Consider the following 14,807-nt stretch of genomic DNA (forward strand, 5'->3'; position numbering starts at 1 on the left):
TGTGCTGTACATCCAGGAATAAGGTGGAATGATTTGAAAGCAGCAGAAACGCAAGGAGGCCAAGCATATCAGTGTGAGGGCAAAAAGAATGGTGTGACACACCTCACTGCAGCATTTCTGGAAGCATCTCTCTTCCCCTTTCACTTCCCGTGACACTATCAGCAGATACTCTGACTGCTGGGCCCGGCCACAGCTGTACTGGGAACCTATACTGACAAGCTGAAATAACCAATCAAAGCAAAACACAAAAAGAAACCTTTGTAAAGCTGAAGCACATACCGTTATCCAAATCGTACAAATAACAGATGAACTCAAATGTTTAGGTAACATTTACTTGCCACTAGAACAAGTTGCTATCAAGCTAGAACTTTCATTTCAACATACTTAAAATTTATGGAGGCAGTTGCAAAGCCCTTTGTAAGTTCAAGGGAAGTTAAGAGTTACTGATAGTAAGTCAGAAAGCTCCCCATACCACTGCGGTGTAGCCACATAAAGTTTGGTGTATTCTGAAAGGGAGCATTATTTTCCTGTCATACTTGCCAAGTGCAGAAGTTAATGCGGATATAAGACTGGAGGTGTTATGTAAAGCAATATATCAAGCTTGGGTATGAAAGAGCTTCATCTTGTTCCAGATATTGATAAACAAAATACAGCTAAGGAAACATAAGAAGTCAACTAGAGGAAAAAATGTTGAGTGCTCTAAATTGGTTTTAGAAGGGGCAATTTACAGAAGATCCAAGAAAATAACTGGAATAGAAAAAAATTGTCTGTCTTGTTCCCATAAAAATCAGTACCGAGAACTCTGTTCACCCTTGCCAAATGTCTAGTAATTCAGAAGTTCAGAACAACCTCACCTAAATTTCTCATCTTGCTATTACAAAAAATATTTTATCTTAATAATACATGGCAATTCCTATCCCATTTAAATCAAAGCATAGCCTGTCAGTGCACTTGGGAAAGATTAGAGCTTTAAATTAAGTGTGAAGAGCTAGACAGCAACTGCCTATTCTGAGTAAACTGGAGATTACTACTGATGAGAAGGCTCATGAACAGTAAATTTATTTTTATCCTGCTATTGTTATGTGAATAATTTTGAAAGCAGCAGCTAAATATCTTCCTCGTCATAGAGTGAACATATTTAAGACAGCATTATGGCGACAGACTCAGGTTACATTAATCATTAAAATTTACATGACTGACACGCTACTGCTGTCTAAAGCCTTTGTATGTAGTGATTTTGTACAGCCCAGAGTTTCTCATTATGCAATATTGCCAAAATGTTGTTTTTTCTGATTGCCTGAAGAGGTAACAATTGAAGCTAAAAATCATCCACAAAATAACCCACTGAAATCACAGAAGTCGGGCAGCACAACTATTGGCAGTAGTTTTGGGACAGGGACTGATACATAATTGCAATATTCTAGCAGTGCTTTCACTGCTATTCTTTGGAAAAGTGCATCGATACATCCACGTAAGTCCACCAGAAGTTTACCTTCCACTCCTATTTAATCACCACATCCAATTATATTTTACAAGAAAATTTTTGAACTTTAAGGGGAAAGAAATATTTTTGATCAAAAGCAACCACTTAGACATGGTACACAGGGCACAGAGCACAAGGACTCTCAACCCGTGGGAATATTACTCTGAAAAAGATGATGATTTCTCTCCCAGCGATGAGAATACGTACAAAGCGTAGTATGTGCCAACCCAAAGACTGTTTCTCAAGAAAGCACGCTGCTGTGCAACACAGGTTTAGAAAACATAAAAAATTACAGAAATTCTCCAGTGTTCTCAAATCTTAACAATAAAACTGTTTAGATTATACAGAATATTCTAATCGTGTTTCAAGTGAATGATGTCTGCTAAAAGCAGGTCTGCAATACAATCAAGGGAGAGCATGGCCTAGTCTGAGGTAGTGAGAAGCTGAGGATTACGAGACCATACAGCTGTTGTGTTTATCTGCTTCAAACTATGTGTGCAAGAGGGAGCAACATGGGGGACGGAGGAAGTAGGGAGAAAGTTAGATGAAAAAAGGAAATAAAGTTCAAGAAAACCACTGGGATTTTCCAGTTCTAAAAGAGATTCTAAATTCTAAAAGAGATTATAGTAGTTTTTTCAGCAGTTGCAGTGTCAAAGCAGTATTACTCCCAAATACAATACCCCCAAAGAATACAAGGCTTTAGGACAGGTAAAAGCCACCGTATCATTTAATCTGTTAAGAGGTAAGGAATCTCTACTTGTAGTGAAAGCTAGTTTCTCATGACAAAGAAGAATGTCAAAAAAAACTTTGTCAATGCCCTGGTCAAAAGAGAGTCGTGTGCATTAAGTGAGAGCTTTTTTTCAGGGACTTAAACAGCATGCAGCTTCTGGCATGCCAAACACACCTGATAATACTTGAGCCGGAGAACTGAAGTGTAAGAAGCTTTCTCCGTGCTGATTTAGTTTATTTGATCATGGCTGTCTCCATGACACCAGAACCTTACACATTTCATCAAATATAAACAAAATGTTCTTTTACCTTTGTGTGCCGTACTTTTTAAAAAACGTTGCTTTGTTGTGTTATTAGAGTGAGACTGCACAGGAGAAGAGGCTTGTGCTTATTCCAATCTCGCCTACAGTTGACACCAGACACTGAAAAAGATGCTGGGCGCCAAGCACTTGTGTCTCACTCCAGAGTTAACAGATTTATTGCTCCAATGCAGTTTAAATATCGTGTTAGGTTAGGAACTTGAAGGATGAAGAGGCCATGTAGTTAGTTTCTTATTTACAGAGATTAGCAAAGACAACAGAAAGATCTCCTTGCAATTTTACAATATATTCTTGAATGTACACACAAAGCTATTTTTGTGCAGTGCAAAGAACGAAAACATTCATGTAGCTCACACCTATCCAGCTTCAAATCCACGCTGGTTAAGTTCACCCTCCTATGTGTATCAATCCTTTATCTGAAGAACCATTGTTTGGGCCTGACAAAAATTTATCTGCCAAACTCATCTCTTTTACCCAGAGCTCTTTATATCTGACCTACCATTTGTATAAACTTGTACTAGTTAATTTTGGTTTATTCAGCCTTCAAATGCTCATGTGTAGACACCGAAGAATTACATTTCAAACATGATGTACATGTTTCTATAGAAAGTCAGCACAATTTACCTCGTGGAAAGCTACAGTTTTTTTGTTCTCTGACAAGTAAGAATACAAATACCAAATTCTTACTTAAAAAAAATGAATGCGCTTAAAAAGATGCATAGAATTGACTTTAAACTCCACTTTCACATAACTGAGTTTTTAGAAGACTTTGTAATTATATCCCGTATGGTTTTTTTACCTGTTCAAATTTCCAGCCGTCGGACATTGTGGAAACCATTTGAGTGAGTTCCTCTTCCTGGCACTGCAGCACCCTGTACACATGTTTGACTGGCACCTTCAAGAACAAATATAAGATGCTCAATACAGCATGGAATTCACTATGTTTGTGACTTGTCTAAAGTTGCCCTTATTCTTTAGAAATGGTAAGCAACACCACCTTGAACACCTTGCCTTTTTTTTTTTAAAAAAAAAAAAAAAAAAGAAATCTCATCTGTTCTGAATTACCTTGCAGAAGACTCAATGCTTCATGAATGTTTCAGGGACTAAAAGTGCTACTTAACAGTTATACGAAAATAAGCTTAAGACTTACCTATTGTTCCACCACATCGTTCAAAATCAAGGTTGAGGTTCTGCAGAAGCCTACCTAACCTTAGGGAAGGTCTGACCATACTAAAGGATGTCTTTATTTCTCTGTCAAAGGCAATGAATAACTAGGACCATTTCAGCTGAAACCCCTTAGAAAATGCTATCCGAGCAACTCTGCTATCCCATAACCCGGCTGCAAGAGAAATCTGGCAACATGAGTTTGTAATATCTCCATGAAGATAGTTATCAGGGAAGACCAGAGTATCAGAGCTAAAGAACATACTTAAATACTTTCCTCATTGAACAGTTTCTCTATCATAGTCACTTTCATGAAGAAACACTCATGAGCTGCTATGAGAAGAGGCTGTGTCTTCTCAGCTACAGAGCACTACAAAGAAAGAAACTAACGTCGCTACAAAGGCACATGACAGGAGCTAAACAGCATCTGCATGTATGCTGTATAAACATACTGTATAAACAGCAATTATAACGCAGTTAGGCAATCTCATCGTACTCAAGAGTATTTAAGTGTATACGAGAAAAATATATTCTGCAAAAGCTGTTTTCTGAAATAACTATTTCCAGAAATGATATTATGTCAACTTTGTCATTCTTGAACAATTCTTCAGAATGTTTTCAGTTTTTGAAAAAGAACTGGAACAATATGCCAGTGCCCTTTGTAAGCAGACTGGCAGGTACCGGTGGTTAAGAATATTAATCTTTCCATACTAATGGTTCCAGCTCAGCCAGTGATGGGGGCAGCCATTCAGTATACTACCGGGAAATGAGCCATTAAGGAAAAAAAGTGGAACACATCCACTACTTGCCACAGAACAAACAATCAAAACCACACTAGAAAACAGCCTCACCTGTGAGATTTTGCTGTCTCTTTCTCTTATTTTGTCCTTTACCAGTTTTATTAGTGATGTGATATTGTAGAATTCAGCCTCTTCCAGTACACCTAGTATGAGAACATTTTTTGGAAAGAGAGTGTTACCAAAGATTCAAGGCCAAAACCACCAACCATTTCCTAGGATTATCTTCTCTACAGCTACAGAAAATGACTTATTTTGCCCTAGGAAAAGTTCATTTACCAACCTAACAATTCTGGCTTCCTTCAGCCACATGTAGTTCAAAGTTTAGCTCCTAAAAAACCCACAAAGAAAACTGATTCCATTTCACATATAGAATGAGAGCCAGGAAACAAAAAAAAAGGAGCACAAATGCCATGCCACAGCACCCTGATGGACCACCACAACCCAGGCCCTGCCTCAGGCTGGCATACGAAAGAGAAATTCAAATAGTCCTACAGAAAAGCTCTGCAGCTGCTAACGTGCAGAAAATTTTTCTTCCTGTCATTTGAGATCTTAGACCCCAAAACAAAAGCTTCAAGATACATACTATGGAGTGCTCTTACTCACACGTTCAAGCCTTACCTGTTCTCCACACATACTATGTGTTTAACAGCATACATGGAAATTATATTTCACATTATTTCCTGCTAATATTGTTAGACTGTATTCCTCTTTGATTGATTTCTTCAGTACCGTATCAATACAGTTTTAGTACTATATGGTTTAAAACAGTCACCCTCCTTTAGAGTAAAACTGATATGAACTGGGGACAGGGAGGGAGAAGCTGGGGGCAGAATTTACTCTTCAAGAGCATATTTCACACATTTGAACATCCTAGAACTTCTAAAGCTTGTTTCACAGCCAGTATTCTTCTGCTTCAAGAGGACTAAACCCAAAAGTTTAATACAGGAAAAATGCAAGATTATGCAACAAAAGGCATCTCCCCTCATGTCTGAATATTTATGTTCTATTTTTTACTGGGGATGTGGGTTGTGAAATGAGGAATCATACTCAAAACACTCAAATAACAGCATATACTATGATTGCACGATACCTATCAGCTTCACTTAAAACAGACTGAAATGCTACACTGATTACATTTACCGTCCACTTGTAAGTTGCTACTGGTGACTCAAAAGCAGTGAGAATAATAAGCAAGTAACAAGAAAGAAAGAGAATTAGTAACATCTTACCTTCCTCAGCTAGGTCCTTGTTAATAACCAGTTTCCCATGTCTGAGATAGTTCAGTACTGGCCCAAAGTAGGTTGGGTCTCTGTCTATTAGGTAGGCACCTGTTTCATCCTAGATTAGAAAAAAAAAAACAAACCACAAAACCAAAACAAAACACCACCAAAAAAACCCCAAACAAACAAACAAGCCAAAAAAACCCACAATGATTTGAACACCCAAGCAGGAATTGCAAGCTAACATTCAGCTTGGTGCCTGAATAGCAAGCGGGTATTCATCCCTTAAAGCCAAATTTATTAAAGAAATTAAAAGGAATTCAACAACATAGTTGCAATTGTATCAGACTGATCACTCAACTCAGTCATGTACTACACAACTTCTGTTACTTGACCAATTCCCCCCAACTCCTTATCAAGAGATTATCAATAACGTTAGCATGAAAAATCTAATCAGTGAGAACACCGAAAACTAAAGTTAAAAATAACACTTAAAAACAGGAAACTACCATTTTGTTTGGAAACCTGAAGAATCAGAACAAAGGCTACATTCCAGTGAGGTTCAAATACCAGCTTTTTTTTTTTTTTTTTAAATTCAAGGCAAACCAATCTACCTTCTCTTTAACCTCAACACTTTGTTCTAAAAACTTTTGGTTTTGTCTGAGCTCAGATGTACAAATACTCACAGGGTACTGAGGACAGCTATGTACCAAGCAAGGGTTGCATGTACATCTTCTAAAAAAAAGTACACTGAAGATGCAGTTTCTACCTATCTCGTGCAGACAAAGAAGGGACAGATTAAACTAAATGATGCTCTCCATAATCTTTGAAAAGTTGTGGAGATCGGGGGACATTGCAGAAGACTGGAAGAAGGCTAACATCACCCCCATCTACAAGAAGGGCTTAAAGGAGGATCCAGGAAATTATAGGCCCATCAGTCTTACTTCAGTCCCTTGGGAAAGTTATGGAATGAATCCTCCTGGGGGCTATAACAAATCAAACGAAGCACATGATTGCGAAAAGCCAGCATGGATTCACCAAGGGCAAACTGTGCTTGACAAACCCGATTGCCTTCTATGACAAAGTAACCTGCCTGACTGATGTGGGGCAAACGGTGGACATCGTCTACCTAGGTTTCTCCAAGGCCTTTCGACATGGTTCCCCGTAGCCTCCTCCTCAAGAAACTGCTGTGTTGTGGTCTAGGCAAGGGGTCTGCGTGGTGAGTGGCGAACTGGCTGAAGGGCTGCACCCAGAGGCTCCTCTTCAAACTGGCAACCTGTCACGAGTGGGATCCCCCAGGGATCTACGCTGGGCCCAATGCTGTTTAGTATCTTCATAAGTGATCTGGATGATGGGATCCTGTACCCTGACAAAGTTTGATGATGATACCAAACTGAGCAGGGAAGTGGACACTTCAGAAGGGAGAGCAGGAAGATCTGCAGAAAGACCTGGACAGGCTAACAAGAACCTAAAGTTCAACATGGACAAGCATGTAAGATCTTGCCCCTGGGAAAACATAAATCCAGTGTGCAGAACAGGCTGGGATCTACCTGGCTGGGGAACAGTTCTGCGGAAAGGGACCTGGGGGCCCTGGTGGACAACAAGTTCAATATGAGCGAACGGTGGGCTGCAGTGGCTAACAAAGCCAACTGGGTGCTGGGTTGCATCAACAAGGGCATCACCAGCAGAGATAAAGAAGTCATTAGCCCACTCTACTCAGTGGATGTCAGGCCACACCTGGAATACTGTGTTCAGTTTTGGTCCCAGCTATGCAAAAAAGATGTGGACAGGCTGCAGAGGGTCCAGAGAAGGGCCACCAAGATGATCAATGGACTGGGAAACCTGCCATACGAGGAAAGGCTGAGATAACAAGGTTTGTTCAGCCTTGAGAAAAGAAGGCTTGGAGGAGACCTTATCACCATGTTCCAGTGTTCAAAGGGTGGCCAAAAAGAAGATGTAGACTCCCTTTTTACAAGGAGTTACATGGAAAATATGAGAGGTAATGGGTACAAGTTACTCGTGGGGAGATCCTGATTGATTGGATACAAGAGGAAAATGTTTCACAATGAGAACTATCTGCCATTGGAATAATCTCCCCAGGGAAGTGGTGGATTCCCCAACATTGGACACTTTTAAGATTGAGCTGGACAGGGTGCTGGGCCATCTTGTCTAGACTGTGCTTTTGCCAAGAAAGGTTGGACCAGATGATCCTTGAGGTCCTTTCCAACCTGGTATTCTATGATTCTATGATTCTTTCTATAATTACAAGCTAAATGCTTTACACACTTAGACACACTGTCATTTTAGAAGAAGTGAAGGGGTGTTATATTTTCTATAAAATTAACTATTCAAGAAAATGCTAATATATTAAAATGTGCTGTCAGTTAACCTACACTCAGAGCAGACGGTGCCTGATGAAGTCTAATCACAATTTCTTCTAACCTAAACTCATGGTCTCACAAAAGCAAGACTATGCACCAAAACCAGTAGCTAGAAGTGGTGCATAAAATGGTACATTTTTAATGTGTCACATTAAATTATACAAAACACTTAAAGAATAAAAAAATCTACAGATACAACCCAAAAAAATTAAATTAGTTGACAACTGTATGGATTATAAACTATTATTTAATATAGGAACAGAAACCAGTGAAGTTGATAAGGAAGATCTAAAACTGATAAAAAGAAACACTGTTTTAAATAAAAAAACCAGTCTTTGGGCATCAGTTGAACTGAATTAAGAAACATATGGGCTTACAAAACTGGAATTCCTCCCAGTTAAGGGAAATAAGTCTCTAGAAACAAGCTTCTTCAATAAGATTACTGTATTCTTTTACACTACAGTGTTTTCTCACGTGACCCTCTGAAGCGATACTGGCCAGCAGCTCTACACCATTACAGAGATAGACAGATGGGTGATAGAAGCAAAATAACTAAAAGTTCCACATGAAATCTCAAGCAACAATGGTTACTTCACTCCTCACACAAAAGGCCTCAAAAAATGAGTATTTTTTTTAACAGGCTCCAGTATCTGAAATTACTCTTACCTGAGTAGATTTCTATATACTAAACAAGCTTCCAACAAAAACACAAAGGGAACAAGCTATGTCAGGCTTTTTCTTTCAACTTCCACCTAATGACAGGTCACCAGCAACCTGCATTACCTGAATTCACCAGCCTAGCAGGCACATCAGACCTTATTATTAGCACTTGCACCAAACACGCTTTGCACACACTGACAGCATCCACTCCGGGAAACATAAGATAGAATTGCTTTTGTCTTATCCCTATTTTTAACCATTTTCCTCATCATCCACAAAGGTTTTTTTTTCTCACTCTGTCATTCCTCATCTCACTTTTTTTCCCGTTATTCTCATTCCTTTCCTAGCCACTATCAAGTTTTCTTCCTCACCAAACTACCATCTGGAATCTATAAAAAAGCTTAATCTTCATATTCGTAATGCAAATACCATACCAAACATATGTATAATATACCACATATGAAAAAAGTGCCATCTCACTAGTGTAAGTTTATTCTAGGAAGCCTTTCAGGCAACAATGCGTCTTCAAAAAATAACAGAAAAGAAGAAAAAGGAAGCCAGAAGTCTTACGATTCATGGTGTAATTAACTTTTTTTCTTTTTTCACATTAGTAAATATCAGTAGTTAAAGTTTAAGAACTCTGTATAAATTCTAACAGTGAGCAATCCAAATTCTGTCAGTAGGATTCACTTTAGTATGTAAATTCCATGTAAAATGATGAATAGACAGAACATATCAGAGAAACCGGCCACTTCCTCACCCAGATTACAGATATGGAAAACAGGCTTTAATTAACATTCTTCCAAAGAGAAAGATGTGTGTCTTGGACTTTGACCTTACAACTCAGGTATGCTAGAAACTAGTGCCAGGGAGTCGAGACCCAAAATGTGGACCATTCAGTAAATATTGTAAATACATGCAAAGAATGCACAGGCAAGAGGCACAAAATTGACTTCCTAGGCACCTTCCTATAGAAAATGCCTTCTCACTCCTCCTTTAGAGTGAGCTGCCTGATTATCCTTCAATGTACACTAAGCACTTCATGTTGAAATCACTAAAAGCCGATTACACTAGATCTTTAAGGATATTTATGTAAACATACATCCAATAAAAGCTGACACAGTAATATAGTCATCTGCTCCACCTAGAACTCTCAAAATATGGGTCATAAGTCTTTCCACACTCCCAGAATATTGTCAGGATGTGCTTCATCCACATGTACATGAAAACACACTGCGTCCTCATGTGTAATTAGCTTTTTTGACACTCTTTCTAACAGAAACATTTTTGGTTTATCGTAAGATAATAATAATAATAAATTGCATGTCAAATGTGATCTAGAGAGCTTAGAGGTGTAGCTACAGTTTGCGCAGACATAACCAAACTAGCTTTAAGCTCGCTAGCGTGAATATCAACAGACTGTGTTGTTCCAACTATGGTACTTTCTCTGCTAACTAGTTAATTAGGTTTCTACAGCTTTGAAGTTTGAATCTTCACTGATGTAACTAGTGTGGATATTTTGAAGCCATTTCCCAAGTTTCAGGTGAATACCACGAATTCCAGACAAATGTATATTCTAGTAAGGTCTCAGTTTTCTCTCTTGTTGATAAATTTTATACAAACAGGTGTTAATGTTTACCAGAACAGCAGCTGAAACCCAAGTTTCCTCTCTAGTCAGTATAGTCACATCACCCCACATTTTGACCCTATAGGTGTTCTATACAATTTTGCCACTCTTTGCAAGGGACACTCAAAGCAAATGCTCTGGTCATCTATGTGTATCCAACACAAAAGTTGGAACAATCACATGGGTGTTTGTATCTTTACCCAGTTATATTTTTGCATGACATTCTTCTCTCTACCAAGAATTTTTCCTTCCTTGTCCATAAATCCTAGACCTTTTACATACCTGCTTCTTTTTACGAGGACACCATTTAATAGACAACGTTGCTGAGGTACAGCGGAGGCTGCATTTCTGTATTACCACTCTCCCACACCAATATTTAGTCTTAGTTACAAATACCATGGAATTTTAGAGGAAGTCTAATAACTTGCTCTTAAATTTTCAATCCCCTGGTTCAGTGTACCAATGAAAAGACAGTGAACCTCACAACCACATCCCTTCTTCCTTAAGAATTAACCCTAATCTACGATCCAGTATTCATGGAGACAAAAGACACAAAATGCACGTGTATATTCAAAGAATTTGAAAAATATTGCCCAAAACATTTAAATGATCATGTATTCCAGTCTCAAACATTTCCACTTCAATCTTTATAGAGACTGAGGCTGAAAGGAATCATAATGAATACTTAGCCTGATCTTAATTTGAAACAAATATAGGACTCAATTTATTCACAGTGAAATTTAATGTTTAGAAAGTAGTGGTGAAACTTAACCATTTTGTGCAAGCCATTCCAATCTAATTACCGTTGCTGTGAAAAATATGTACTTTCTAGCCTGGACATCTACAGTTTAACACTTCACTAGCTGGATCTCACAACGCTTTTGCTAGACTGAACAGGCTTCACTATTAGGTTTCTAGTTCTCCGTGTATGTACTTCTGGACTGAGAAGTCACTCCTTAAATTTCTTGCCAAAAAACTAGTTTTGCTCTTTATGAGCTTTTGCCAAATCACATTTCATCTTGTGACTACCCTCCAAGTTCTCCAATTTTTGAAGTGACCTTGAATTGTGGATACCAGAATCAAGTACAGGATTCCAGTAGGACTCAAAAGTAGGACCAAGTACATACATCTCCCTAATCCCGTTTAACATTCTCCCCAAGAATTGCATTAATATACTAGCTGAAATGTCAGAAATTTATTTCCAGTTAATTATCTTCCTTGAGGTGAAAACTAGTCCAAAGACTTCTCCTCAAATACTTTTCCAGAATCCTGTGCCAAGCTTTTGGCCCAAAGCTGTGCGCTATAACACGGATATCTAAAAAACGGCCACCATTTGCAGATACCGAGCAAGCCGAAGTTCTGCTAAAGGCAGCAATATGCACAGAAATACAGTAATATCTGGCACTAAATCTGGATTTAGAAGTAATTGTCTCCCCTACCCCCTCTGCATTTAAAAGCTTGATCTGGATGCCCAGAACACATTTTTCTCAAACTATGTGACCTAAAAACTTTGAGCGTCAGCAGACTGCCAGTACTAATCAAGACTACATTAATAACACAACCCACCTAACCGGTCAGAAATCTCATGGACAAATAAAGTCTATCTCAGTTCTACCTTAGAATAATGACTAAAATTAAGATACTTTTTAGTGCTGACAGTTAAGGATGTGCTGCCAGGAAGATTTTGAGTTTTCTAAAACACTCAGTGCTTGCTTGCTTCCTTCCTTCCTTAACAGATTCTACCTCAGTACAATTACGCTTAACTTTAGAAAGGCATTAAAAATCAAGCATGAACACTGCTGCCAAAAACCTTATTAAGGAGGGCTGACAATCTTCTCACTTAGGGGCAAGTTTAAAGAATGATAAAACAGTTTATAAAAGAAAAACTGGTATATAGGAGATACCTGGCAGCAAAACTTACAAGCATTAACTAAGTAAAACAAGAATGAAAAAGGGAGTAAGGCTCCAGTTATCAATTTTTACATATTCATCTCTAATGCGAGATTTAAATATTCTGGAAAACAAATCCCACCGTGAACAGTAGGTATGACCACCACCACTCATTCGTTTGCTGAAACGATTCTCAAATAGTCTTAAATACAAAGATGCGTATCATATTGTGAAACACACTACATTCAGAGAATGGATGTCACTACCTCATTCCATTCCGCACTAGTTTTGCCACAGGGTGTGCCACGGCTAATCTCTCTTCTGTTGCTTACCTGATACCCAGAGACAGGCTGCACGGCCTTGCTGAACACTAGCACCTGAAGATAACTTGAAGCCAAACATGCTGCTTTTCTTGAAGCCTTTTAATTCTTTTTCATAGCAAGCATTAAGGAAATCTTATGATTTATGTAGTTAAATAACAAAAAAAACATGTTGGTGTCGAAATTACAGTAGAGGAAAATCCATATGTATGCAACTGATATTTGTAAAGTCCAACATATGAACTATTTCAGTTTCTTGATCTCGTTTCTAATAAACTCATCCAGTTAACTTCTTTCAGAACTTCTTAATGTATCAACATGGTTAACTTTGAAACGCCTCACTTGTTGAGCTTAGGCAGAAACAACTCTATTATTACTTTTTGGTTTTGCTTATAGGTCTCTTCTCATCTGGATAAGCATTTCTTACGGCTTCATTTTCTAAAGATTCTCATTTGGCAATCTTGCAAAGAAAAAAAGAATGCAAACTAAACTTTTTTCTTCAAAGACATATATTTGCTGGCTTATGAGCTAATTTAATTATTGGCTCTTCTGCTCGGTTTTGCTTCTAGATGTACAATCTGCCCCCCTCCCTTTTGTCAGCTGGGACATTAGAGCTTTCCACAAGCTGGTTTAACTCCCTGAAGTTATAAAAAAAAAAATACACCTCCTCCTTCATTTTTGCTGAGTTACATACTTCTCAGATGGAGCGCGATTAAAGGAATATGAAATGTGCCTATGAACTACAAAACGTGTTTTGTACTGTGAATGCAATTCAGTATTAATCTCTTGAAAATACATCTAAAGCTTCCCAAAGTGAGTTACTGAAGTGCATCCCAGATAAATTCCCCATACAGGAAACATGATATGCCTTGTTAAGACTAGATTTTTCATAGCTCTTTCAAACAGAGGGCCGTGGCTATCAGTTTTCATAATCTCATCTGCTGGCTCATCGCTCGGGATTCTCCCTGCCCCACCTCCCCCACATCCTCATCTGGAGGTAGGGACAAGTATGTCTGGATGGGCATAACAGGCGTCAGCCTACGTAGGAGCTCAAATACACATTCTCTCTCACTTTAAAGTTTAGGTCAAAGACCAGCTCTAATGCCCCAAGCTTTAAGAGGGCAGTATCTTTATCTAATAGCTGCACCTTGTAAGAACGACTGTTTCCCGTGCACAAAACTGTGCTGCACAGTAGTCACCGTAACTAATCTTTAGAATATGATTAAGAAAAATATGTCAACTTAGTATCAGGTTACAGCTCATAATGGGACTCCAAAAAGTTAAACCATGAAGGGAAAACCAAGTCTATTACTATCAGATTTTGATTTACATATATATGTGGCAAAGGAGAAGAACCAGAGATAACACAAATATCACTAATTATTCCATTGAAAAACCCGTGCTCATCAGTTCAAGGCTTCTGCTATTTCAAAATGAAACCACACAGACAATCTATTGACGTGCTATTGTCTCAAGATGGTACGTTCACAAACTGGTGAGGTGTCAAGGAAGGATTTTTTTCTCTTGAAAGGACATCTATGATATCTGCTACCATTCAGAGGAAAAAAAAGGAACAGCTTGGATTACGTTGTACTGTTTAGAGGAGATGAAGAATCTAAAGATTCCAAATCAAATGCTTGGAAGAAAGGCTCTGTGTGTTTAAATACTCTTAGGTACCGTAATTAATACACTCTGATGGGTAATCTAAGAGGTAGCTACTTCTGCAAAATCCAAGATGACAGATGACTGCAGAAACCAGGCTCTGAATGGCTGAAGTGAAAATCAATGACTACAAATAGTCAAAGACAACGAGACAAGAAAATCTGACAAACATTGTACTGAAAAGCAGACCATAGTGCATATTTAACCAGAAAAGGCTTTGCTTTTTGTACATCAAATTGAAGATATCCAAGTTCATAAGCCTCAAGAATGCATCTCTGAATAAGAGGATTTTCTCTAACCCAAGATGTTCCACAACAATTTGTAGGTCTCTCTATACCTACTGCTTTTGCCTCATGTTACTGATTTGCACAATAATCTATTAAAGATAACTATAGCAGCTACAGTTTCATTAAAAAGACTACTCACAAAACAGGACAATGCAATTTGTTTGCATCTTGATAAAGTGGTTTCTATTACACTTCTACATTGGCAAAAAAGGATGATGGTAATAACCGAGCAGCTCAAATAATGTACAGGCACGTTCCTTGTAA

The 14,807-nt window shown here is 38.3% G+C and overlaps 1 protein-coding gene across 2 annotated transcripts in view; it reads right to left on the reverse strand.

The window, feature by feature from the left end:
- Positions 1-14,807, reverse strand: part of KCTD5 (potassium channel tetramerization domain containing 5) — a 37,680-nt gene that overhangs the window by 21,011 nt on the left and 1,862 nt on the right. Inside the window, exons 2-5 of one of the 2 annotated variants that reach the window (XM_063343780.1) lie at positions 5,726-5,834; positions 4,548-4,639; positions 3,332-3,427; positions 103-219 (exon numbers count right to left, since the gene is read on the reverse strand). In XM_063343780.1, the coding sequence (XP_063199850.1) occupies positions 103-219; positions 3,332-3,427; positions 4,548-4,639; positions 5,726-5,834 (414 nt within the window). The remainder of the gene's footprint in view (positions 1-102; positions 220-3,331; positions 3,428-4,547; positions 4,640-5,725; positions 5,835-14,807) is intronic. The other variant, XM_063343781.1, reaches the window with a different exon arrangement.

Source organism: Chroicocephalus ridibundus, chromosome 8 (genome assembly GCF_963924245.1).
Source record: "Chroicocephalus ridibundus chromosome 8, bChrRid1.1, whole genome shotgun sequence".
In the NCBI taxonomy this organism is placed as follows: domain Eukaryota; kingdom Metazoa; phylum Chordata; class Aves; order Charadriiformes; family Laridae; genus Chroicocephalus; species Chroicocephalus ridibundus.